General features: G+C 39.0%; 1 protein-coding gene across 2 annotated transcripts in view; it reads right to left on the bottom strand.

Moving 5' to 3' along the window:
* The window catches only part of LOC110196697 (uncharacterized), a 289,810-nt gene that overhangs the window by 12,544 nt on the left and 250,569 nt on the right, over nucleotides 1-26,697 (bottom strand). For both annotated transcript variants that reach the window (XM_020970061.2, XM_020970060.1), the window contains exons 33-46: nucleotides 26,018-26,140; nucleotides 25,460-25,641; nucleotides 22,688-22,751; nucleotides 22,515-22,589; nucleotides 19,604-19,711; nucleotides 18,453-18,560; nucleotides 16,977-17,048; nucleotides 14,968-15,093; nucleotides 8,912-9,028; nucleotides 8,376-8,537; nucleotides 5,080-5,178; nucleotides 3,944-4,090; nucleotides 1,270-1,386; nucleotides 954-1,145 (exon numbers count right to left, since the gene is read on the bottom strand). In XM_020970061.2, coding sequence (XP_020825720.1) covers nucleotides 954-1,145; nucleotides 1,270-1,386; nucleotides 3,944-4,090; nucleotides 5,080-5,178; nucleotides 8,376-8,537; nucleotides 8,912-9,028; nucleotides 14,968-15,093; nucleotides 16,977-17,048; nucleotides 18,453-18,560; nucleotides 19,604-19,711; nucleotides 22,515-22,589; nucleotides 22,688-22,751; nucleotides 25,460-25,641; nucleotides 26,018-26,140 — 1,692 coding nt within the window. The remainder of the gene's footprint in view (nucleotides 1-953; nucleotides 1,146-1,269; nucleotides 1,387-3,943; nucleotides 4,091-5,079; nucleotides 5,179-8,375; nucleotides 8,538-8,911; nucleotides 9,029-14,967; nucleotides 15,094-16,976; nucleotides 17,049-18,452; nucleotides 18,561-19,603; nucleotides 19,712-22,514; nucleotides 22,590-22,687; nucleotides 22,752-25,459; nucleotides 25,642-26,017; nucleotides 26,141-26,697) is intronic.

Genomic DNA, 26,697 nt, shown 5'->3' with positions numbered 1-26,697 from the left:
CTTCCATAGTTTAAGGCCTTTGTTTATGATCTTAGGTTAGCTGATTTAGCTATCACACTCTTCTGCAGCCTACTAAGCCACACCCATGGAAAAGGAGGGGCAACTGGAACAATCAGCAGGCATTGATTAAACACCTACTATGTGCCAGGCACTGTGCGAGGTGCCAGGATAACAAAAACAAAAATGAAAGTCATCTCCCTCAAAGAGGCTACTTGCTCCTGGGGGAAGTCAGGACGTGCAGCTGAGCAGGCCTACCAGACTGGCACTTCCCGACAGCTTCAATCATACTTGATAGGTCTTCCTTTGCGTTTAGGGAAGCTGGTCATTCCTGTCCAAATCAAGCTCTCTTAGCTTTATGTAGCAGGACACTCAACCAGGAAAGGCCACCCCCTAGTGACAATGTATAGTCTTCTTTCTTATTCCTGAAGTCAGGAATGCCTTACACAAAGGGTAAATTCAATTCCTCCTGGGGATATCTGTGGCACTGAAAACTATTTCTCCTGTTACTCATGGCTCATTTGTGGTACATGAGACAAAATCTGAGAAGATGAAAAAATGTAAATGGGAAACATTAAAGGTAAAGAAGGGCACAGAGGGGTCACCAGGCCACTGGTGGACCCACAGAAGATGACCTTGATATTAAAAGGGCAGGGAATTATTTTATGCCCCATTATTATTGTTGTGAAATTTAGGATATTTGAAGATTTAATTATTTTCATGATCAGTTATCTTATTTATTGTTTTAGTTTAATTTTATATTATCATTATTAATTATCATCTTGACCTTCAAATGTTTGTAATTACCTATGAAGATAACTGACAAGTGATGAAAGACCTCATTCAGGTCTCTGACTTGTAGCCCTTCCAGTGCCAAATAATTGAACAGACTACATAAAGACTTTGGAGAAATATTACAGAAATATGGAGACTGGATAGGCCGAGACTCTACCTACCAAGGTCTTGGTTGTGTGCTTTTTCCTGGCCTTCAAAGTACAGCAGACTGTACCCACTCCAGAGTTTATTCATTCCAACTGGACACATTGGCTCTTGATCAGTCTGGCTGTGTTTCACCAGGAGATAACCAATGCTAACACTGCGGCCTGGCATGCCAGGTAGCCCAGGACTTCCTGGTCGTCCTGGTTCACCTGGAAACCAAGAAGAAATCAGTTCATTTGCTTAGTGACTCTTTGAAAACAAAACTGATCAAGTTCACAAGGGAGAAACAATCATGTCATCTTCTGGGATGCCTGGAGCGCATTCATTACTTACCTTCTTGGCCTACTGGTCCTTGATGACCCATGGGACCTTGGTCACCTCTGAATCCTGGAAGGGCCGATATACCACCTCTTCCTTGGGGTCCTGGTTTTCCAGGTAGTCCTCGTAAACCTGGATAGCCACCAAGTTTAGTATTAGTAAGAATCAATGGAAAACAAATAACTATGCTAGGTATGTAATAAGTGTGTGAAATCCTCATAGAAATGAATTTTATTTTTTTAAAAATTTTATTAATTTATTTTGATTTATCAACAATCACTTCCACATGCTTTTGAGTTTAAAATTTTTCTCCCCCTTCCCACCACCCTCCTGGATGGCACACAATCTCATATAGGCTATACATTTACATTCCCATTAAACATATTTTCACAGTAGTGAAGTTGTAAGTAAAAATTAAAACCAATAGGAGGAACTATTAGAAAGAGGAAACAAAACTCAACAGAAGAGAAAAAAAAGTGATAGCAATTTAACTTCCATAGTTCTTTCTTTGGATGTGGATAGCATTTTCCACCATGAGGCCTCTGGGGATGTCTTAGATCCTTGTATTGCTGAGAAGGGTTAAGTTTGTCAATATTAGTCATCACACAATGTGGCTGTTATTGTGTACAAAGTTCTCTTGGTTCTGCTCATTTCACTCAGCATCAGACCATACAAGTCTTTCCAGGTTTTTCTGAAGTCAGCCTGTTCTTCATTTCTTATAGCACAATAGTATTCCATTACATTCATATACCACAACTTGCTCAGACATTTCCCAGTTGATGGGCATCCTCTTAATTTCCAATTCTTTGCCACCACAAAAAGAGCTGCTATGAATATTTTTGTACATGTGGGTCCTGTTCCCATTTGTATGATCTCTTTGGGATATAGCCCTAGAAGTGCTATTGCTGGGTCAAAGGGTATGCACGTTTTTCTAGCCCTTTGGGCATAGTTCCAAATTGTTCTCCAAAATGGTTGGATCATTTCACAACTCCACCAACAAAACATTAGTGTTCCAATTTTCCCACATCTTCTCCAAGATTTATCATTTTCCTGTTTTGTCATGTTGGCCAATCTGATGGGTGTGATGTGATACCTCAGAGTTGTTTTGATTTGCATTTCTCTAATCAATAATGATTTAGAGCATTTTTTCATATGACTATAGATGGCTTTAATTTCTTCATCTGAGAACTGTCTGTTCATATCCTTTGACCATTTATCAATTGGGGAATGGCTTGTGTTCTTATAAATTTGTCTTAATTCTCTATATATTTTAGAAATGAGGCCTTTATCAGAGAGACTGGTTGTAAAAATTCTTTCCCAATTTTCTACCTTCCTTCTAATCTTAGTTGCATTGGCTTTGTTTGTGCAAAAACTTTTCAATTTAATGTAATCAAAATTATCCATTTTGCTTTTCATAATGTTCTCTATCTCCTGTTTGGTCATACATTCTTCTGTTCTCCATAGATCTGATAGGTAAACTATTCCTTGTTCTCCCAGTTTATGGTATCAGCCTTTATATCTAAGTCATGAACCCATTTTGACTTTATTTTGGTATATGGTGTGAGATTTGGGTCTATGCCTAGTTTCTGCCATACTCTTTTCCAGTTTTCCCAGCAGTTTTTATTTTCAAAGAGTGGGTTCTTATCCCAGAAGCTGGGGTCTTTGGGTTTATCAAATAATAGATTACTATAGTCATTGACTACTGTGTCTTGCATATTTAACCTATTCCACTGATCCACCACTCTATTTCTTAGCCAGTACCAAGCAGTTTTGATGACTGCTGCTTTATAACACAATTTAAGATCTGGAATTGCTAGGCCACCTTCCCCTGAATTTCTTTTCATTAGTTCCTTTGATATTCTGGACCTTTTGTTCTTCCAAATGAATCTTGTTATTATTTTTTCTAACTCTATAAAATAATTTTTTGGTAGTTTGATTGGTATGGCACTGAATAAGTAAATTAGCTTAGGTAGGATTGTCATTTTTATTATATTAGCCTACCCATGAGCAGCTGATGTTTTTCCAATTATTTAGATCTGATTTTCTTTGTGTGAGAAGTGTTTTGTAATTGTGATCATAGAGTTCCTGGGTTTTTTGGGAGGTAGACTCCTAATATTTTGTCTATAGTAAGTTTAAATGGAATTTCTCTTTCTATCTCTTGCTGTTGGGCTTTGTTGGTAATATATAGAAATGCCGATGATTTATGTGGGTTAATTTTATATCCTGCAACTTTGCTAAAGTTGTTTATTATTTCAAGTAGTTTTTTACCTGATTCTCTAAGGATTTTCTAGGATTCTCTAAGAATATCATCATGCCATCTGCAAAGAGTAATAGCTTTGTTTCTTCTATGCCTATTCTAATACCTTCAATTTCTTTTTCTTCTCGTATTGCTAAAGCTAACATTTCCAATACAATATTGAATAACAGTGGTGATAATGGACATCCTTGTTTCACCCCCGATCTTACTGGAAATGTTTCTAGCTTGTCCCCATTACATATAATACTTGCTGACAGTTTTAGATAGATGCTATTTATTATTTTAAGGAAGACTCCATTTATACCTGTGCTTTCTAGTGTTTTTAATAGGAATGGGTGTTGTATGTTGTCAAAAGCTTAGAAATGAATTTTAAAAAGACAAAAATTTCATCCCTCATAGCTCCCATAGTTTAATTCTAGTTCATTCTCCTACCTGGATCACCTGGAGGGCCCTGGGGACCCATCTCTCCTTGTATTCCAGGGGGCCCACTCCTTCCATGGGGACCTGCCACCCCAGGTTCTGTGGCAATCCTCAGGGGGACTCCTGGAATCCCAGGAGATCCTACAGCACCAGGAGTGCCTAAGAAGGGGGGAAAAAGGTACCAACATATATAAGAAAAATTATCTATTGATCTAAACCCTAGCCTATGTTCACTGGCAGTTGTCAAAAGCAGGTCTCAAAGCTGTACATGGAAAAACATGACCTTTTGAGAACCAGGCAGATAACAACTCCCTTTATCTGAGCAAGAACTTGGCAAACAGAAAATGTGAACCTCTATCAGATATCGTCAGGACTTTTCTTCACAGAGTGAGAGAGTAGTATTACTAGGTATCAAAGTACCAGTTGTGCTATGTTTAAGAATGGCTTCTTAAGCAAAGACTGGGCAAGTCTCCCTTGTGCTGTTAATCAGATTTCCAGAGGTAATAATAGCATGCTTTTGTCTACAGCAATTAATTTCAATAGTTTCACCTCTGCTTCCTTTTATTTTAAATCAAATCTTCATTAAGTGCCTATGAACTATAAATGACTCTAGAGTGGAGTCCAAATGTGATCTCCTCTACAGTATTAATATTTGGTTATTTCAGGATGAGCTATTATTCATTTCCTTTTATAGCTATCACCATTGGTGGTCGGAATAGCAAGGCCAACAAGAGATTCTTGGTTTCCAGACTTCCATATTAGGAGGTCTCATCTGGTCTCCCTCGGCACTCCCCCACCATCTAAATCACATCACATTTGTTCTGTAAATATTTTGCATATGTTTATAAGTGTACTTGTCTCCCTACAAAAGAATGTAAATTCTCTGAAGGCAGGGACTTTTTGGGGGGGGGGTGTCTTTGTATCTCCATTATCTCCATTGCCTGGCACATTGTGAGCATTCAACAAATCTTGCTGAATTGAAATAAGGAACAAGTGAGAACTCAGCAGATACACAGGGATGCCTTAAATTATTTCTTTTCTCCTGTAGGTCCTCAGAGAGTAAACTCACAGAGAGACTTAGGCCTCCGCTTCCATTTTCAGCGTCCCTGGAGAAATCATCGGTTGTAGCCCTGACGACACATACTTACCAGGGAATCCTCTGTCTCCTTTGGGTCCCTTGGGGCCTCTGTCACCAACATTTCCTGGTATCCCATGGTATCCCATGAGTCCTTGCTGTCCTTTAGGTCCTTCAAATATAAATGGCACATTTGTGTTATGTATGTGTGACCTCTCAGTTCATCAATCTCAACTCCCCCAACCGACATCTTCCCATCTCAGTGACATAGTACGGCCATGCTTTTGATCTCACTATCAATTCTCCCTCCAAGAACCAGAATTCCGAAATTCCTCTACTGGGTTCACAACCTCCTGTCCTTCCATCCCCCCCCCCCCCCCCCATTCCTTGTTGTTTAGTCGTTTCAGTCATGTCTGATTCTTCATGACCCCATTTGGGGTTTTCTTGGCAAAGACACTAGAGTAGTTTGCCATTTCCTTCTTCAGCTCATTTTATGGATGAACTGAGATAAACAGGGTTAAGTGATTTGCCTAGGGTCACACAGATAGTAAGTGTCTGAGTTCAGATTTGAACTCATGAAGATGAGTTCATGATTCTAAGTCCAGTGCTCTATCCAATTTGCCACCTAGCTGCCCCATTCCCAAGTCTATTTTTTTTTATGTCAATGTGACCTCCAGCTACTCTTTTCTTCCCTCTTTTTCCAGTCCATCACCTCTGCTCAGGCCTCAATTTCCATCCTTCAAAATCAGGACCCTATATTTAATCAGTTAAGCTATACAATGTTCTCTATTTTTTAAATTACTTGTCCTTTTGACTGATTGCTGCCCATACCCAACCCCAAAGTTGGATTACTCCCACCATTTGCCTTCTCTGGTCCTGCTCAGATGCTTTCGAAAGCTGCTGGAGGAAGTCATGCAATCACATCAAATGGGTCCACAACAATTTTTTTTGTAATGTAGTCTCAATTGCACCCTTGCTGCTGGACAGCAATCCTTCTATTTGTCCCTGAACAACTAGCCCATTCTTCTCAGTATCTATTCCAGAACTATTTTCTCCTCAAAATTTCTACACCATTCCTTCTCAGCAGAAGACCAGTATCTTGAATAAGAAAACAGGGACAGTTTATTGTGAGCGATCTCCTTCTTCAATTCTTCTCTGCACCCCAAAAACCTTCTACATCATCCATGTCCTCCCACCATTCCCATCAGGTGTTTGTCTCTTCAATCATTCCTTCTCCCACTCTCATCTTGAATTTCTTATTATCTAGTGGATCCTTCCCTGCTCTCTCCAAATATGCCTGTCTACTCTATTCTTTAAAAACTTTCTTTAACCTTGCCATCTTTTCCAGCTATCTTCCTATATTTCTCCTCCTTTTCATAGCTGATCTCCTACATTTGTTCTCTCCACATCCTTCCGTTCCTATTTACTTTTCAAACACAGGTAATTTTGTTTTCAAAACCACCTGAAATTGATCTTTCCAAAGTTTGCAATGATCTCTTATTCATTCTATACTTAATTTAGCAACAGCTTTGACTTTTTGTCAGTCCACATCCTTGACCTCTTCAGCTTTTGATAACACTGACCCTCCCTCTCTCATCTTCATTGCCTCCTTTACTTTCATGAATCTTTTCTCCATATATCTGGTGTTCCCTCTCAGTCTCCTTTGCCCTAACCACAGGGGTCTCCCAACACTTCCCTGGCACCTGTTTGCTTCTTCCCTCCCTCTCAGTGATCTCATTAGCTCCTTTGTATTCAAGTCACATCTGTCCTGAAAATTCCCAAATTTATGTATCCAGACCTAATTGCTCTCACCAGTTCTGCATCACTATTTACTCGATGGAAACTTTCACCTGGATGTCTGATAGGCACCTCAAACTCATGTCCAAAATGGATCTCATCATCTGCCTCTTTAAACCTGACATTTCATCCCTATTTCTGTTGCGAGGACCAATATTCTTCCAGTCTCCCATTTTGATATCCTCAGAAAAATCCTTGACTTCTTTCTTACCTCCAATATCCAATCAGTTACCAAACCTTGTCAGTTCTACCTCTACAATATTTCATGCATCTGCGCTCTTCTCTGCAGCCCTACTGCCATTACCCTAGAACAGGACCTCATAAGGTCTCCAGGGGACTACTGTCATAGCCTTCTAGCTGGTGTCCTTACTTCCTGTATCTCTCTCCTCTTCAATCCATTCTCAATACTGTTGCCAAAACAATCTTCTTGAAATATAGGTCTGACTATGTTACTTCTCAGCTCAAGAATTCTGTGGCTTTCTGTTGCCTCCCAGATAAAATACAAGCCCCTGAACTTGTGATTTAGAGTTCCATACACTCTGCCTTCCTTTTGAGACTTATTTGACGTTACTCCCCTATATGTACCTTCCACTCCAGCCAAACAGTGCCTTGAATGTCCCATTCCTGAGCCATGGTAGACAATCTCTTCTTCCATGTCTGGACTGCATTCCCACCTCACCTCTGCCTCTTAGAACTCTCATCTTCCTTCATCATGGCTCACCTTAGGTGTCCCCTCCTATAGGGACCCTTTTTTAATTCCCTTAGCTGTCTGGGTTTTGTCCCTCTTCCATTTATCTGGCATTTGCTTATCTGGGCACATGAATTAGTATACATGAAATGTTCCCCAGAGAGAATGCAAGCTCTTTGAGGGCAAGGACTGTTTCATTTTTGTCACTCTATAGAGTTCTGAGAGGCAGGGTAGCTTCAGAGCCACCTGGGCCCAAGTACTGCCTCTGACACTGACTAGCTATGTAGCCCTGGGCAAAGTCATTAATCTCTCTCTCAATGCTTTAGAAGTCCAAAGTTCTTCCTAAGTTCAAATTTGACTTCAGACACTTACTAGCTGTGTGACCCTGGACAAGTCATTTCACCCTGTTTGCTTCAGTTTCCTCACCTGTAAAATGAGCTGGAAAAGGAAATGGCAAACCACTCCAGTATCTTTGCCAAGAAAACCCTATATGGGGTCACGTGGAATTGGACGTGACTGAAATGACTGAACAACAATAATACTTCTACCTATGGCTTCATTTAAAAAAAAATGTCTATAGGTTGCACAGAAGAAGCTCACCTACATTGACAGGAAGTTCCTTACCAGCAGCTCTCTATGCCAATACAATTGCAAGTCTAGTCCCTGTCTGCTATCCCCAATGTTCAGAATAGTGACTTGACCTTAATCAATGCATAATAATTATTTGCTGAATTGAATTAAATGTCTTTATACTCATAATGTTAAATAATAATTACCCCAATTTAATCTTCCCTCTGCATCTGCACTCCCCCCTTCTTCTCCATTCATGACCAAATCTTATTTGTCACCTAGATGAGACATTCATCTGTTTTGTGGAATATTACCTTTTTCTCCTGGGAGTCCATACACTCCAGGTCTGCCTTGGGGTCCGGGATCTCCTGCCCATCCTTTGGGTCCCCTTTCTCCCGGAAGTCCTGGACTTCCTACTTCTCCTTTGATTCCAGGGGAAGATGATGGCCCAGGTGCTCCTGGGGGGCCTCGGTAACCTGTGGACATCAGCAATTAGATGTGAGGAAAAAGACAAATGATATTCTTTCTTGATCTGGGAGACCCAAAGGGGATACTGCGATCAGAATAACTGGGTAGTCAATATGCTGTAAAAACATGATTAAGGAGGGACTTTTGTACTCTAAACACATGTTGGGTTGGCGTGAGGTCCTTCTTCAGGTCCTCAAAGGTAAGTGTGGTTAGGAAGAAAGGAAATGACAAGTTTTTTGTTCTTTTTAGCTATATTTTTTTGACAATGGTCAGAAGATGGTGTGAAAATGAAAGATGTGTGAAAGTTTTATACCTGTATCAGACTGGTCAGCTAACAACTGCCTGACAATCTCAAAGGACAAATACGAAATATATAGCTTACCCTGTAAACCAAATAGACCTGGTGCTCCTTTGTCACCTGGTAACCCAGAGATATTGGAAGGTGCGGTGAATCCTGGAAACCCTTGAATTCCTGGGCTACCAGAAGGACCTTGTGCCCCTGAGGATAAAAAAAAGGTATGCTTTTCTGACACAATAGTAAAAAAAACCCACATTATATGTATTATGTTCTGTCAGTTCTATCTCCACACATCATCTCTCATACCTTCCTTTTCTCCATTAACGCTGTCATTGCTTTACTTCAGGCTGTTATCACGTCTCACGGCGGCTATCATACTACTGCTGCCAAAAACAATCGTACTAATGTACTGGCCTGACAATGTCAATCCCCTCTTCAAAAAACTTCAGTGGCTCCCTATTGCTTATAGGATAAAATACAAACTCCTCTTTGAAGGCCATTTCCTAATATGGCTCTAGTTTATTCTCCCCCACTTTGGTCAGCTGGGTGGTGCAGTAGATAGAGCACTGGACTTGGAATAGGAAGATTCATCTTCATGAGTTCAAATCCAGGTCCCAGACACACTAGCTGTGGGCAAACCACTTAGCCCTGTTTGCCTCAGTTTCCTCATCTGTACAATGAGCTGGAGAAGGAAATGGCAAACCACCCTAGTATTTTTGCCAAGAAAATCTCAAATGGAGTCACAGCAAGTCAGACACAACTGAACAACAAATATAATCCTTCCCACTGCCATTTATATACTACTTATTTCAGCCAAATAATCCCTGATCTTTCCCATTTCTTTGCTTTCATATAGATGCCCCTCATGCCTGGGGCATACTTTCTCCATGTTGAAATTCTTCTTTTCCTTCAAGGCCCAAATCAGGCCCTGCCAACTCCATAAAAACTTCCTTGATTCCCCATTCGGTAAAAAAATATGTTATCTCTCTGAAATTTTCTTTTTTAAGTTAAATTAAATTTATTTCTGTTATATTTTAAGTTCTAAATTGTCTCCCCTCCCTCCCCACTCTGCATTAGAGAGAGCCACCATGTGACACAGAAATACACGCACACAGACACACACATGTAAAAACCATACTATGTACACTTCTATTTATCAGTTCTTTCTCTGGCGGTGGATATCATCTTCCTTCCTGGGTCCTTTGTAGTTGATCTGAGTATTTATAGTACTCAAAGAACATCACAGTTCTTCTTTGAACAATATTGCTGTTACTATATACAAATTCTCTCAGTTCAGCTCATTTCACTCTTCATTATTTCATGCAAGTCTTTCCAGGTTTTATTAAAAACAACCTGCTCATCATTTCTTATAGCACAGTAGTATTCCATCATGATCACATGCCACAATTTGTTTAGCCATTCCCCAATTGATGGGCATCCCCTCCACTGAAGTTTTCCTTGTCAAGAGTCCTCCTTTGATCTTATTGGGTTATACCTGATGTCATACTTATGTAGTATCCTATTATGTGCTATTATTATTAATAATATATTATGTGTGAGTGTTGTGTTCCCCCAATAGGAATTAATTAGCTACCCCATTAATTAACCATTCCTCCATTAGACTGTAAGCTCCCTTGAGGACAGTGACTCTTGTTTTTCATTTTTGAAATTCTAGCAGCTGACACAATGCTATACATAGTGTATGTGCTTAACAACTGTTGGCTGAATTCAATTGGTAATAGCATCATTTTATAATGTACCAAGCAGTTAGAACCACTGAGGACTGGTTGATGAATGATGATAGTCTAGTGGGCCAGGATGAAGCAGGGTATACTATGGCTTCATTCCAGGAGGACTTGAACCCTACAGAGAAATCATTCTACATCCTTATTTATGCAAATGAAATGCACACACAACCCATGTTGTCCTCCAATTTTTTCCCCCAACCTTGGATGTGATCTCCTTGTTAGGGTTTCCTCTACTCATGAACATAACCTCCCCCCATTCCTACTTTCTCATCCTGGTCTCAGCTAACTCTGTTTTATTCAAGAACTATCATTATTCAGATCCCTGGCCTGAGGGAGTCAGGCCTTGGTTTTTCACAGCTCATTAGCACCTCAACTCTAGAAAGCCCACTAAGGAAAGGAAATAAAACCTAAATGAGCTCTTTTTTGACACGACCACAGCTCTGGGTAAAGTTTTGGTGGAGGAGAAAGTTGAAACAAAGGCGTCAAAAAATGATACCTTGGGATAATCAGGGAATTTGCTTTATCCTTGTTCCTTATTATCCTGGACCAAGGTGATAATAGAGTTGACATGAGTTACTTGCCATTCATTGGGAGAGTGGTATATTGTAGAGATCCCCTTTAACAAGGAAATCTATTAAATCTCTTAAGATGACTCTTCTCCCCTCTCCTGAGCTTCTCACCCTTGTATGGCAACATTCTTCCCTCCTACTCCTTTCTTTTAGGTTCTACAACTAAGGGTAGGGACTAACCTAAAATACTGCCACCCAACTCACCACATCAAAAAATATCACACAAGTGCTATGTTATAATAGGCCTGGAGTTAGGAAGACCTAAGTTCAAATCTGGACTGAGGCATTTACTGGCTGTTTGATCCTAGGCAAATCACTTAATCTTTGTTTGCCTCAGTTTCCTCAACATAAAAGGGGGATAATAGCCCCTATTTCCCTGGGCTTTTGTGAGGATTAAATGGAATAATATTTGCATAGCACTTTGCAAACCTTAAAACAATATGAAAATGCTAGCTATGTGATCAGGCAGCTAGGTGGTAAGGTGGAAAGAGCATGCGGTTTTAAGTCAGAAACATGTGAGTTCAAATCTTGCCTTAGACACTTACTAGCTGTGTGATAACTGAGAAAGTCATTAAACCTTTCTGTGTCTCAGTTTCCTCATCTGTAAAATAGGAAGGGAATAGCACCATAAGTGCCAGGCACTGTGCTAAGTGCTTTACAAATATTATGTCATTTGATAATGTTATTTGATAATGAGGGTAAGAATAGCACCTACCTCATACAGTTGTGTGAGGATCAAATGAGTTAGCCTATGTAAAGTACTTCACAAACCTTAAAGCATTACATAAGTGCTAGCTGTTGTTGTTACTATTATCATCATCATTATAGGAAAGTATCTCCCTATAGGGGCAGCTAAGTGGTGCAGTGGATAGAGTGTCAGGGCTGGAGTAAGGAAGATTCATCTTCCCGAGTTCAAATCTGGCCTCAGACACTTACTAGCTGTGTGACCCTGGGCAAGTCACTTAACCTTATTTACCTCAGTTTCCTCATCTGTAAAATGAGCTGGAGAAGCATCTAGCATCTTTGCCAAGAAAATCCCAAATGGGGTCATGAACAATCAGACATGACTGAAAAACAACTGAACGATAAACTTCCTATTGTTAGGGACAGGGAGAGAAGACATTGGCATGGCACACTAGAATCTATAATTGAAATTGTGAATTCTGAACCTTGAAAAGCAGTCTGCTATATTTTTCCCTTTTGTCTTTATGACACGCTAACATCTATCACTGCAGAATTAAGAGACACTCAGACTTCTGAAGTAAAGTTTCTGTTCAGGCATATTTAGAGCAGGAAGAAGGAAATGCATAGAGAGGAAGAAGACTACAAATATCTACATCTCTTCAATACAATTAATTATGAACAGCAAGTGGTTGGATTTATGGAACCTAAATGTTTAAATGCCATCAGCTGCAGCGGGATGAAAAATGACATCTAAGTCAGTCAATCAACAATCAGTTCTTAAAGCCCTTATTATGGGTCAGGCATTATGATAAGCAATGGGGATACAAATGCAAGAAAAAAGGCAGTCTCTGCCCTCAAAGAGCTTATAAAGTAACTCAAAGAGAATTTTAAGCTTCAGAAAATAATGGAAAACTTTTGAGTAAGAGGATGTCATGACATGTCTGGACTGGTTGGAGCTTAATAAATGCTAGGTGCTTGCCTTTCTGGCTTCTTCTTCTTCTTCTTCTTTTTTTTAACAAAAAGAATTAATCACAGTTATTAGGTCTCTGTTAATGAGAGTATGTAGCAATCATGAGTCATTTGGTTGGAATTAACAGGAAAACAAGGGCATTTTCTCAAGAATCCTCCTACTGATCTTCATAACTATGGAAATAATAAAAGCTGGACAACGAATAGTTAGACTGCATTGAAAAATCCCATGCAATAATCAGAAGGGAGCCAGATGTTAATGAAATATCTAACATATTTTCAGTAAGAAGAAACTGAATGTTGAATGGGAATGTAGCATAATGTTATGAAATCAGAGAATCTGGGTTCAAATCCCATATCTGAGAATTTCTACTTGTGTGATCTTGGGAGGTTACTAAACCTTCTTGGGCCTCAGTTTCCTCAACTGTAAAATTGGGGTTTGGGATTGGATTAAGTGGCCTCAGAAATCCATTTCTTCTCAGATTGGTGATGCTGTGAATTTAGGGCTAATCCAAGAACAAGCCATTTGGCAAAATCCATAGCTTAACTATCAACTGAATTTGCTTAAATTTCAGCAAAAGCACTGGATGACATTACACTTAGTAACAAAATGCCAGAAATGAAATATGTCAACATAAAAGACTTGATGGAGTGAGTGGAAATCAGATTCACAATAGTTACATAATCTTTTGTTGTTGTTGTTGTTGTTTAGCCGTTTTTCAGTCATGCCCAACTCTTTGTCACCCTTTTTGGGGTTGTCTTGGCAAAGATACTGGAATGTTTTGCTGTTTCCTTCTCCAGCTCATTTTGTAGATGAGGAACTGAGGCAAAGTGGGTTAAGTGACTTGCCCAAGGTCACATAGCTAGTGAATGTCTGAACAGTAAATATGAGTGTCACATATAAATTAATGTAAATTTTGAATGTGTTTAAAGAGAGTATCTTTCCTGATGTTATCTGGGCCATTTGGTTCTGTAAACTAAGCAATTAAAAGGATTTGGGGGTGTGGGGGAGGAGGAAACCCACCATAGAGAGCCTGATTCACTTGATATTTTAAGAAACCAGGTTAGTCATTGGCTCTACTTATTTGCTACTGTCATTAAATAGTAGGTAACAACAAATACATATGTGTGTGTGTGTGTATGTGTATATATGTATATATATGTATGTATGTATGCACATACATATAAATACTTGATAGGTTAATTAATGATTGCATGTACAGGGGCTGCAATACCTCTTCTTATAGGGGCGTGCATTAGACACTTGAAAGTTCAGAAAAAATGTTTGGTGGAACACTTTTGTTGTTGTTCAGTCATTTTCAGTCATGTTTGACTCTTTGTGACAACGTTTGGGGTTTTCTTGGCCAGGATATTAGAGTAGTTTGCCATTTCCTTCTCTAGCTCATTTTCCAGATGAGGGAACTGAGGCAAACAGGGTTAAGTGACTTGCCCAGGGTCATAGAGCTAGTAAGCAACTGGGGTCAGATTTGAACTCAGGAAGATGAGTCTTACTGCCTCCAGGCCCGGTTCTCTATTCACTGGTAGAATACTGGGGAATATCTAAAATCATAGAATCTTAGAGTTGGAAGAATTAGCCTTTTTATGGAAAGCCTTAAATCCTGAAGCAGCCCATTTCATTTGGTGACTGCTCTAAGTATTCAAAAGACTGAGGCAGACTGCCTTCTTGTAGCTTCTAAATATTGGTTCCAGTTCTATCCTCTGGATCCCTGCATAATAATTCCAATCTTCTATTCTATTACAACCCATCAAATACCTAAAGACAGCAATCTAGCCTCTTGTCTTTTCTTGTCCTTGAGTCAATCTACCTAGCTCCCACAAAGGATCTAGTTAGTAGTCACAAAGAGTTCATAGATAAGTATTGGTGCACATGTGAACTTTTCTCACTCAATTGCCAGGACTCCTGTTAAGTTTCCCTGATCAATCTTCTGTTCATCTATGAAATCCACTCTAAATCAGGCTTAGCTCAGAAGATGTGATAGGACTGTTGCTTGGAGTATCCTGAAACTGAGTAATTAGCACTTTCTCAGAGCCCTCCTTTGTCTTATCTTTATCCAACCCTCTGTTTACACAGAAAGGCACATGGGCTTCTTCTCTTGAATTCAAGCTATCATCAGGGACAACACATCTTTTGGCAAATTCAATGTCTCACCTAGGGTTCCTCTCTCTCCTTTCTGCCCTGGTGCTCCCAAGGGTCCTGGAATTGTGTTAGGCTCTCCTCTCTCTCCTTTGTCACCAAAAGGACCAGGGAAGCCAAGATTCCCATAGCCATCTGCACCTATTGTGGAGTTGAAATAGAAACCAGATGTTAATGCATCATGGGTATAAAAATATTAATTTTCTTAAAATCAAGTGAAACCAAGTCTATGCAATGCAGTTAAAAGCAGAGGAATGTAATGCTGTCTAAGGTTAGTAAATTTTGAATCAATTCAGCCTCTTAGTTTTGTATTTGAAGAAATTAAAACCCAAGGGGTTGAAATGGTCTAAAATCTAGTCAGGACTAGAAGGTAGTTCTCACCCTAGAATTCCTGTTCTACTGTTCTTTCCACCCAGCTTTGTCTCAGTATGTTTATAAATAGAAGTAGCATGATGTAATAGAAGGAAATCAGGAGTTGGAGTCAGAAGAAACCTGGGGTTGAATTCCATCCACTTTCACTTAGTATTTAAGTGACCACAGGCAAGTCAATGGCTTCTTTGAGACTCAATTTCCATATCTCTAAAGTGGGAATAGTAATACTTGTGCTTATCTCAATGGATCTTTGTGAAGATGAGATGCAATTTTACATATGTAAAGCACTTTGCTGCATAAATGCCAGTTGTTATTATTAAAAATAAAGAGAAAATAAAATATTATTCAAAATCTTGTCAGTACAGCTCATCCATAAATTATTTATTATATATTATTTATATAATTTATATGTAAATTACATAAAATTTAAAATATATAAATTATATTTAAAGTATTTATTTATAAATTGCATATATTTGTATAATAAATATATTATGTATCATGTATTAATTATTTACATTTATTATATTATTTGTAATGATAAATGCAGTGAAAATAAAATATTATTTGAAACCTTATCAGTACATATTTGAGTCACATTGTGACTATCTAACATCAATTGTTCCTGACTTTGTGACCTGTAATTGAAATGCTATTTAGACATATGCTCTTGTGCCTAGCCCCACATTTTTTTCAGTAACATTAGCCAACAAATGGAAAGGTAAAGGATGGCAATTAGAAAATAAATTAAATTTCCAAATAAGGAAAGTTTTTTCCAAGAATCTCCTCAGTCTTCCAATACTGTTATCATGCAGAAATTTTAGTAACAATAATTTCTCAGGGAGAGTGATGGTGGATGGCAGCATTCCATGGTATAAGAAATGACTTCCTTTCTAGGAATAAATCCAACACAAGGAACAGCATTGTGGTGTCCCAGAAGGAACTAACTTGATGCAAATTTTATTCTATTATAGCTGCCTTTAGAAACAATGGGGCCTTGCATCATTTTCTGTAATAAATATGCACTGATACTTTCAAGAATGTAGCAAAAGAGTGCTATGAAAAGCAGTTGTGTTTTTTGAGTCCTGGCTCTTAAAGACCCTTTAATGTCTCAATGCCTGGGGACAGATTAGACACCAACTGTTTACTACATGCTACTTTTAAAAAAATAATCAATTTTGGAAGAAGCCAATTTTTTTTTGACAATCACACTGTACAAAAACGTAAAAATGAACATAAAGATACTATTTTTAAAAACAACATTTATTTTTCTTTTTTTCCCACAGACTCCTCATGAAAGGAACACAGAGAAGGCCTGGTCTTTGCTACCCAAGTCACTGAATACCTTTAGAATGATGAGGTTGATAGGCTTATTTAAAATAATCTCTAAATAGAAGGGCTAGTTCTAAGATCTCTAGAAGTCCCAGTTTCTAAAAGCTAAGATAAGGCATCACAACTTGCACCTACAAACATTAACCCACTCAGCAATGACAATTGCTCCACATATTTCAACCCAGCCAAACACTTATATCCAAAAAAACAATTATAATCCCAAACAGAGTTCTTGTAAAATTTTCAGTAGAATTCATAGACTAACTCTACTACTACCATGTATATGTACAATGAGATGGGCAAATGCAGCAGGAGAGTACCTGGAGATCCGGGCAAGCCTTTAGTGCCTGGTAAGCCATGTAGTCCACTGAGTCCTCTGATGCCAGGAAAACCTGTTGGAATTCACCCACAATTATCTCATGTCCAGAAATGCCAATTATGTTTCCAATGACAGAAATCATTTAAAAGTATTTGATCTGAAATAGCTTACATATAACAACACACATTCACATAATGCATTAACCTTTTTTGAAAATATACAGCAACCATACCATTTATCTTGGTGTATAAAATTACTGTTTTTCCTAAATCTCTATTGTAACTCTTTTATTAAAAAACGTGAAAATGTATTTGACTCACTCAAGTTATACTATGCAAAAACAAATAGCCTGATAGGATGTCCCATCCTTTTGGATTTCTTGAACTCCATATTTCCAAACTAGTGAAATGGAAAAGTACAATTCTTTCAGTGATTGTGGTGGATGAGAACGTGAACGAGAGACTGTATCATATCTACAGCCTTAGACTATGGTATCATGAATGGTGTGCCAAGATAGAGTATGGCTCTGCCTTCTGGAAGAAGTAGCTGATGGGAAACACTCATCTTCATATCCATAATACCCAGTGCAGTGTCTTACCTATAGTAAGTGCTTAATGTTTATTGAATTCATTTCACTATGAAGCTTTCAATTTCTTTTCTCAATGAGGAAAGAAAGTCTGACTTGTCATGTGCCCTTTCCATGGAATAGGAAATCATCAGAGACAAACAGGCAGAGATATTTAGCTCGTATCTCCTGTTCTTGTGGTGTTCAACAACTAGTTATTTCAACAACTGATATTTCCTTTTGTTTTTATTTGGGAAGAAAATTCTGCCTTGCAAATGACTGTTGGAGTCATTTTTATTGGTCCAGAAAACCGGAAACAGTTCACATGTCATTGTTTGCAGGTCTACATTTCACTTATAAGAAGACCAAAAGAGTATCTTCTAACGAGAGGCTAGAATGGGGGCAGCTAGGTGGCACAGTGGATAGAGCACCGGCCCTGAAGTCAGGAATGCCTAAGTTCAAATCCCACCTCAAACCCAGCACTTGACACTTACTAGCTGTGTGACCCTAGGCAAGTCGCTTAACCCCAATTGCCTTCAAAAAAAAAAGAGAGAGAGGCTAGAATGAACCTACCTCTCTGTCTTGTAGAGGTGGGTGACTACGGCTATAGAAGATGGCATTATACTGCCAGATTCAGCTGATGTGTTGGTTAGCTAAGATGAACTGCTTCTCTCTTCCCCACCCCACCTTCTCCTCCCTTTCTTTTTTATTATTTGTTGCAAGGGATGACTTGCTGGGGGGTTGGGGAAGGAGACAGAGGGAGTGGATATATTCAGAAGGGAAAGTGATATAAAAATAAAATATATCAATTAAACTTTCTCAAATTAAGAAGTGGGTGGAATGGAAAAAATTGATTTTAAATAACGTGTGTGTGTGTGTGTGTGTGTGTGTGTGTGTGTGTGTGTATGTTACCTGACAAGCCTGGAACTCCCGGCCATCCAGAATCTCCTTTTTCACCAGGAGGGCCAGCATGACCTGGGTCCCCTTGGGATCCTGGGAGTCCTGTCAGTCCTGGGAAACCTGTGGGACAAAGACATCATTAATTCTAAGTACACAGAGGGGAAAGTGATAGAATAATCACCTTATATTAGACCAGAGCCTCTTAAATATTTTTTGGGACATAGATGCTTTTGACAGTCTAGTGAAGCCTATGGACTCTTTCTAAGAATAATGGTTTTAGATACCTGAAGGAAATGCTAAATCTAAATTAAAGGTTAGTGAAAATAAAGATGAAAATTTTTTTTTCCATTAAGTTCAAGGACCTTTAAAAATCTCTCCCAGGTTAAGAACCCTTGTACTGGACCATTCTCAGAAGCTGACATTTATTGTGTGTTTGTTTTTTCTGAAAGTGGCAATGTTATTAACAAAATGAAAAGAGAGTTCTTTTGGACAGCAGTTGAAAACGTGAGGGGGAGGTGCAGAGAATTATTAACCCTAGTTTAAATTTGGAAAACCCAAAAGTCTTGTAAAGAAAAATTCTGATCGTAGCAAGATTAGCTTATTTTTTTCTACCATCTCGAGGAAAAAACACCTTGCACCTTTTCCCTGCTCAATATGCAAGAAAAAGTCTTGATGTGGACACCATAGAGCTCCCAAAAGATTCTATTATATTCTTTTTTGTTCAAAAGTTCTTAGATATGAATAAGGAAAAGAACAATTTAATTCATCTTATTATTTGCCTTAGGTAGCAGCATAAATTAATTTCTGCAAAAGCAATCCATTCAAAATCACATTATTGGGTTAGCTATGGGAGATGATTGCTTGGCCACAAAGAAGTCTTAAATATTTTCTAAGCTCTCCCTTGTCACCTTGTTCTTTTTCTAAGATTCATGTTTCCTTTAATCCCCTGTTGACAGCATTAGCAGCAGACAGGAAGAAGGGAATCGATCACTTTTTTGCTAGTACCTTTGAAAGTACTGAAAACACTTGTATAGGCATGAATCAGTATATTTTGTAGGCCCAAGGTATCATATGTTGTTAAGGCAACATAGTCAGAATAGATATGTAATGACCATTTGTTCAGAAACAGGTGAATATTTTCCCCTAAGCAACAGGCGAGCTACCTGTCTGTCCTTTCAGTCCAAGAAGGCCTTGAGATCCTTTTATGCCCATCAATCCTATGAAACCTTGGTCTCCAGGTGTGCCTTTTTCTCCAGTGAAGCCCTTCTCACCTGCAACAAGAGATTCTCTTTAAATAAGTGCTTGCATTCCTTGTGAGCTGGGGTCAGTGGGAGAGGGGAACTGGATGGTAGACAGGCAGGCCTGCTTCTGCACTTTTATTTTCTGACATAGGTTTTTGAATGTTTTGGTGACTGGCTAGTTTAAAAGTATAACAACTATCTTCTACATCTTCTGAGCACTTAAAAAACCCCTTTCTCCCTTTATTTTTTAATTAACATACATTTACTTTTTTTCCCCTCCCACCTGACCCAGTAATTTAAGAGAAAAAAAGAAATACGAAGACCTCATGACAAATATACATAATCAAGCAAAAAAAATTCTCACATTCCTGTATAAAAATATATGAAGGTTGTATTTGTTAGAGAGAAGCAGCATGCTGCAATAGATACAGGGCCAAGAAATCCTGGGTTCAAATTCTGCCTCTGACAAATATGAATTGAGAGAACCAGGGCAAGTTACTTAATCTCTCAGTGTCCTAGGCCATTCACTAAGATTTTTTTTTCTTTCTGATGAGGCAATTGGATTTAACTGATTTGCCTAGAACCACACAGCTAGTAAGTGTTATGTGTCTGAGGCTGGATTTGAACTCAGGTCCTACTGAATCCAGGGCTGGTGCTCTACCCACTGCACCACCTAGCTCCCCCCATTCTCTAAAGTTAAAAGTTAAAAATGAATGACCAGTCCTCCATAGCTGAGGTGCTTTTGCTCCTTATTTCTGCCTCCTCGATCATCCAGCTTGTTTCAAGACTCGGTCGAAATTTCACCTTCCGCAAGAGACCTTGACCAGTTCCCTGTCTCCCCTTCCATCACCCCTCTTCTCCACTGCCATCTGTGGTGTCCTTATGAGATTATCTTCCATTTACACTGTAGATATCTTGTATGTAGATAGTTATCTGCATGTTGTCTTCACTAGAACGTGAGATCTTTGAGGGCAGAGACTTTGTTTTTCTTTTTTAATCCCCAGCACTTGGTTCAACAAATGCATGGTGATTCTTAGTCTGTATCAGTGAAGGGGCTTTCCTCACTCGGAAGTACCTACAGAAAAGGTGTAGGTGGTGGCCAAGTGAAGAGAGTACTGGGCCTAATGTTAGGTGGACACATTTTTGTGAGTTCAAATCTGGCCTCAGACACTTACTAGTAATGTGACTCTGGGCAAGTCACTTAACTTTGTTTGCTTCAGTTTCCTCGTCTATAAAATGAGCTGGAGAAGGAATGGCAAATCACTCCCGAAAGGGGGTCATGAAGAGTCGGACATGACTGAAATAACTCAACAACAACAACACACAACTGGAATCCCTCCAGTTCCAGACCACTCCTCTAAGCTCTCCCCTCCCCCACTAAAATTACAGGTAGAAAAATAGATATCAATTTCTAACGACATACTCCTACCTTCAATTTATTTTTATGGTTTGTCTTTCTTCCCTCTCCCCAAAACAGCCAAACTGTTGAGTATTCTGGTTCATTCAAGTAAAATCTTGTCACACTATCCTTATGTCCTCCTCTGCATGCCTTACAAAGCACTTTTTAAAAGAACTTCCTTAAGGTCAAGAGAGACCCCTTCAGTATTCAGAAGAAAATGCTATGAATGTCAGCACTTTGGGAAAACTACTTGGGAAAGTTTGCTTCTTTCTTATTGAGTTTTACAATATTTAGAATTTGCTACAAAGAATATTTTTCATTTTTTAATGTATTATTGAAACCTGTTTTATTTTTCTCCTTGCAGACATTATGATTGGCCCAGGCTGTTGCTAAGGACAGTCCTTCACTCTCCATGTTCAATCCTTCACTGTTTTCTTTATGTCTAGTCAATCATCAGATTAAAAAAAATTCACTTCAGTCTCTGCTTATTTCTTAGCCTTTGCCACGTTTATATGACTCATCTGTCAGAGGAGATAAAGTCATCTCAAGAGAGCAAGTTAAAGAATAATTACCACTCTGTAGAGGCAGAGGAAATTTCCCCACTGGGAATTCCCTACACCATTGAAAGCACAAGGACCAATCTGGATCTGTCCTTCCCTCTCATGTACTCTGAGCTCCAGATATCATAAGCCATGCTTTCCTGTCTCCACGACTTTGTTCATACTGTTCCCTATAATAGCCACTTCTATTATCTCTCCCACCCCTGTTTCAATCAATGAATCAATGAATCAATCAGTCAATAAAAAAATTTACTGAAGTCCTGTCACCTGTTATATAGAGCACCTACTATTCAATAGGAACTGTTCTTGTCTGTGACGATACAAAGAGAAAAAATTAAAGTCTCTTCATGGAGCCACACACACACACACACACACACACACACACACACACACACACACACACACGTTCATATGGTAGTAATTGCAAGTGGGAGGGTAAGAGGTGGAGATATCTGGAAAGGCCTCCTGTAGGAAGTAGATATTTGAGCTAACCTTTGAAAGAAACTAGAACTCTTCATTCTGTTGATATTCTATCCATTCTTCAAAGCCCAGATCAAATACCACTTCCTCCCTAAAGCTATCCCTGATCCCTGCAGCTGGAAATAATGCCCATTCCTTTGCTCTGTATATATCTCTTCAGCACTTATCATACAGTATGATATTTATCCATGTACATCTCATTTGTTAGTAGCAAATACTAAGCTCTGTAGACTATTGAGGGCTGGGCTTTCTGTCTCAAATTTCTCAAATCTTCCCCAGAACCTAGTACATGCACTGCATACAGTAGGTGCTTCATAAATGTTTATTGTGTGAATGAAGGAGCAAGTGAACACAAGTTTTTTGATGATGTTCAGATTTAAAATAAAATACATACCTGCAAGTCCAGATATGCCCAGTTCTCCCTTCAATCCTGGCCTTCCTGGTAAGTTTATAGTGTCTCCCTCATCACCTGTTATATACACAAAGGATTACAAGTAAGACTGGTTTCGATCCATTTAGTTTAAATTTATATATACTTTTTCCAAATGTATCTAGAAGAACACTCACCAGTATCTCCTATACTTCCAGTCTCACCAAAAAGACCTTCTCGTCCAGGCATACCCTTGTCACCCTAGGAAAAGATTACATACGGAGCTTTCTTAAAATACAGTAAATAGAATGACAATATCACTTTGATCCCTCTGTTAATTTAAAATGCTCAGTGTACACCAAAACCCAAAGCCTTGTGATCACAGAAATGATTACTTGGCAGTAGAAGCTTATGAAAGACTTCAACTTAACTTGGGGAAGGGATGATGGTGGTATTTTTATCTTCGAGAAGATAAACATGAACTAGGTGAAATAATTTTTATCACTATGAAAGTAATTCTATACAATTTTTATGTAAAACATTTTTACCTTTGAATATAAATTTTTTCCAGCAAAATGTCTAATGCCAACAATGGGGAAAATGACTAGCTGAACCAACTAGGGCATAAACTTTGTGATTCCACATGAGCTAAATGTGGACAGTCAGTTTCAGACTTCTATGTCTAATTGGGCTTCTTTCTTTCAAGTAGAGAGAATGGCAGTACTACTTGCCTTGTTTCAGGTGGTAAATACTTTGCAAATGACAGTATTTCCTTCAAGGAGACTCTCTTAGACAACCTATTAGCCCCTATTAGGAAGGCTTACCTTGTGCTCTCAAATCACTAATATTTTATCCTTTAGTGAAAGGTACAAAAAGGAGAAGATAGAGAAAACCACTTTCACAATGGCATGGAGAAACCTCATGATTTCTTTTTCTCTCTTCTCTTCCCCACCTAGCCTAGAGACTACTAGGTGGCTCAATGGATAGAGTACTGGGTCTGGAGTCAGGAAGATCCAAGTTCAAATCCAACCTCAAGTACCTCCTAGTTGTGTGATCCTCGGCAAGTCACTTAACCTCTTTCTGCCTCAGTTTCTTCAATTGGAAAAAGGGAATAATAATAGAGCTCTTTCCCAAGTTGTTGTGAGAATCAAAGGAGCTAATATTTGTGAATTACTTAGATAAAGTCTGGCATGTTATTGTTGAATTGTGTCCAACTCTTGACCCCATTTGGGGTTTTCTTGGCAAAGATACTGGAATGGTTTGCCATTTCCTTCTCCAGCTCATTTTACAGATGAGGAAACTGAGACAAATAGGGTTAAGTGACTTGCCCAGGATCACATAGCTAGTAAGTGTCTGAGACAAGGTTTGAACTCAGGAAGACTCATCTTCCTGACTCCAGGCTCAGCATTCCATCCACTGCACCATCCAGCTCCCCTGCCTGGCACACAGTAGGCACTTAACAAATGCTTATTCATTTCCCTTGTTCCCTTTCTATCTTGATATCTGCCTTTATTTTCTCTCTGCTTCCACTCCAACCCATTTTTAAATCATCAGTGTCTGAACCAGTCACAGATTGTTGTGGAAGTATTTTTCCCCCTTTCACTCAGGGACTGATGGTTATATCTGAGGCCTTAGGAAAATGATGAGAGAAAAGAAAAAAAAATCAGGGGATCTTGAAGACTGGATGTACACCAAAGAGGGATGAACAGATAGGAGAGATAGGGCCTCATTCGTGAGGGCTGGCAATAAGGTTGCAATATGAGTCACTCCTCAAATGTGCTAGGTTTTTCTGTTAGGTTCAACAGTAACATGCAAGCCCACTGCTCAAGGATGTGAAGTGAGAGGACCTTTACATAAAAGTGGGTCATCCTGTTCCAGATGATTTTTAAGTAATGAAGTGGCATGGGGTCCATAACAATTTTGACTTCAAGAAGTCTTAGGGGTCCTTAATGATTACAAAAGCATTGTATTCTCCCACTGCCTAATGAAGTTATCAGATCCCTGTTCACACACCAGCCAATCTTATTCTGAAGTGCTTTAGTCAATAAAACCACATGAACAGGACCTGGCTGTGATGTAGACACGCTGACATCTAAATCACTTTCAGATGCTGGCACAAGTAAACCATTTTCTGATTCTTATTAATGAGTTTATTGAAGACAAATGCCTTTGATCCAAAACTTCTCATTTTTTATGATTTCTATCTTAATGAACTCAGAATAGGTCAGGGCTGGGCCAAAAGACTTTATCAACAAGGAATGAGATCTTGTTATTAAGGACAAATTCAAAGTTAAGCCTGGACCAGTACTGAGCAAATTTGCCTCTCTCCTTTCTTTGCAGAAGCCGGACACTGTGGGCATGGAGCACTGCAGATTCCATTAGACTCACTGAAGTTGGTTGGTTTTGCTGACCTGATTTTCCCACTTACATTAAAAAACAAAACAAAACAAAACAAAAAAACCTTTGATACAGAGGATAGCTTAGTTGGGAGTGAAGTGGGACTGAAATGAAGGTGATATAGAACTCAAATGATATAAAAAAAAATTAAAAATAAAGCAGGGTTAACAAGAAAAAATAAAAATAAAATTAAAGACTGTTATTATAGTTTTTTTTTTAAAGTACAGGACCAGGTGTGGTGATGTAAGCCTATGAGATCCTTGCTCCTAGAGAGGCTAAGGTTGATAAATCATTTAAGACTGGGATCTAAACTAGTATGGTTAAGGTGATCAAGTGTCTATAGAAAATCTGGCACCAAAATGGTGAGCCCCTGAGAGCAGGAGGCCTATTAGGCTTTCTTCCAGTCCAAGTCAGAAACAGAGTGGGTAGATGCTTCAATGGTGTTCAACTGTACTGTTGGCCCATGAATGGCCTCTGCACTTCTGTCCTGGTGAAGGTAGGGAGATCCAGTCTTGAAAAACAAAAAATAAAAAAAAATCCCACAAACAAATAAATGAAGGATATTGACTTACCCTAATACCTACAAATCCAGGAAAGCCTCTAATACCAGGAGAACCAGTTATTCCAGGGAATCCTTGCAAACCAGGCACTCCAGGAACACCAATTTCACCTTTGGCCCCTTTGATGTAACCAGGCACCCCAGGTAACCCAGGAATTCCTGCCTGTCCAGGAATGCCTGGCATTCCTTGTCCACCTACAAGAAGACTTCAATGTAAAACTCTGGTGACAATGAGAGTGGTGCTCTTGGAAAGCTTTCAACTTGACAGTACAGTTCTCTTGTTGGAGAATGACAAGCAGAAAATGGGAAACTGAACCTGCTTAACAGTGAAATCAAATTGAAGATGTCAGGAGGAAAAAACCCCAGAGAACTTAAATATAGTTATGAAACAAGAGTACTTTTCTAACAGAGATTGAGCATTGCATCTTCTATGGCAAAAATAAAACAAAACTGTCTATTTTGATATCCCTTGCTTAAGGGACAAAGGAAAAGTAGCAGAGGAAATGAATTTTTTCCTTGGCCTTAAACGCACAGAGGAGAAGCTAGCTTCATGATGCTGACAGCACCTTACCTTTTGTGCCCCAATATCCTTTCCCACCAACAGGTCCTTCATCTCCTTTCTCCCCTTTGAAGTCTTTCATTCCTGGCAGGAATTTTGGAGGTGCTCCTGGTGGCCCTGGCTCTCCACGGCTACCTTAATATGAACAGAACACAGACATTTTTGGATGCCTCTGAACTATGATAAAGGAACAAAGGTGGGTACACACTCTAAAACCTTCTCCTGCTCACCTTCAAAGGCACTAAGTCTTGGGAGGCTATGAACTACTGGGCTGGTGTGCTGCCTGCCCTCTCACCAAAGCTTAAATAACTATAAGGTAAGTTATAACAAACCTTCCAGCACTAAAACTCTATTACTCCCATGCTGAAAGGCTTTTCATACAAAAGATGACTTAGGCTACTATTGTAGGCAGAAATGGTCTGTGATATACAGTACTTTGGCTACTCATATTGAACTGAGAATGCTTGTCATCTTTGCCACGAACCGTACGGCATATAAGAAAGTGGGCAATGAAAACATTCATCTAGGGGTGTACAGAGAAATGTTTAACAATCAGCTCACTGAAAAAAATGTATTCATAATACAGTGTACTTTTGAGTTAAATTTCCATCATTAACATTTTTTACACTACTTTCTTAAGTCTAGACAATCAAGAAAACAACAAATCAAGCCCTGATTTGTGGAATTTGCTT

The sequence above is a fragment of the Phascolarctos cinereus genome, unplaced genomic scaffold, assembly GCF_003287225.1.
Source record: "Phascolarctos cinereus isolate Bilbo 61053 unplaced genomic scaffold, phaCin_HiC Scaffold_7;HRSCAF=346, whole genome shotgun sequence".
NCBI classification, from domain to species: Eukaryota; Metazoa; Chordata; class Mammalia; order Diprotodontia; family Phascolarctidae; genus Phascolarctos; species Phascolarctos cinereus.
This window is presented reverse-complemented; position numbering and strand designations above follow the sequence as displayed.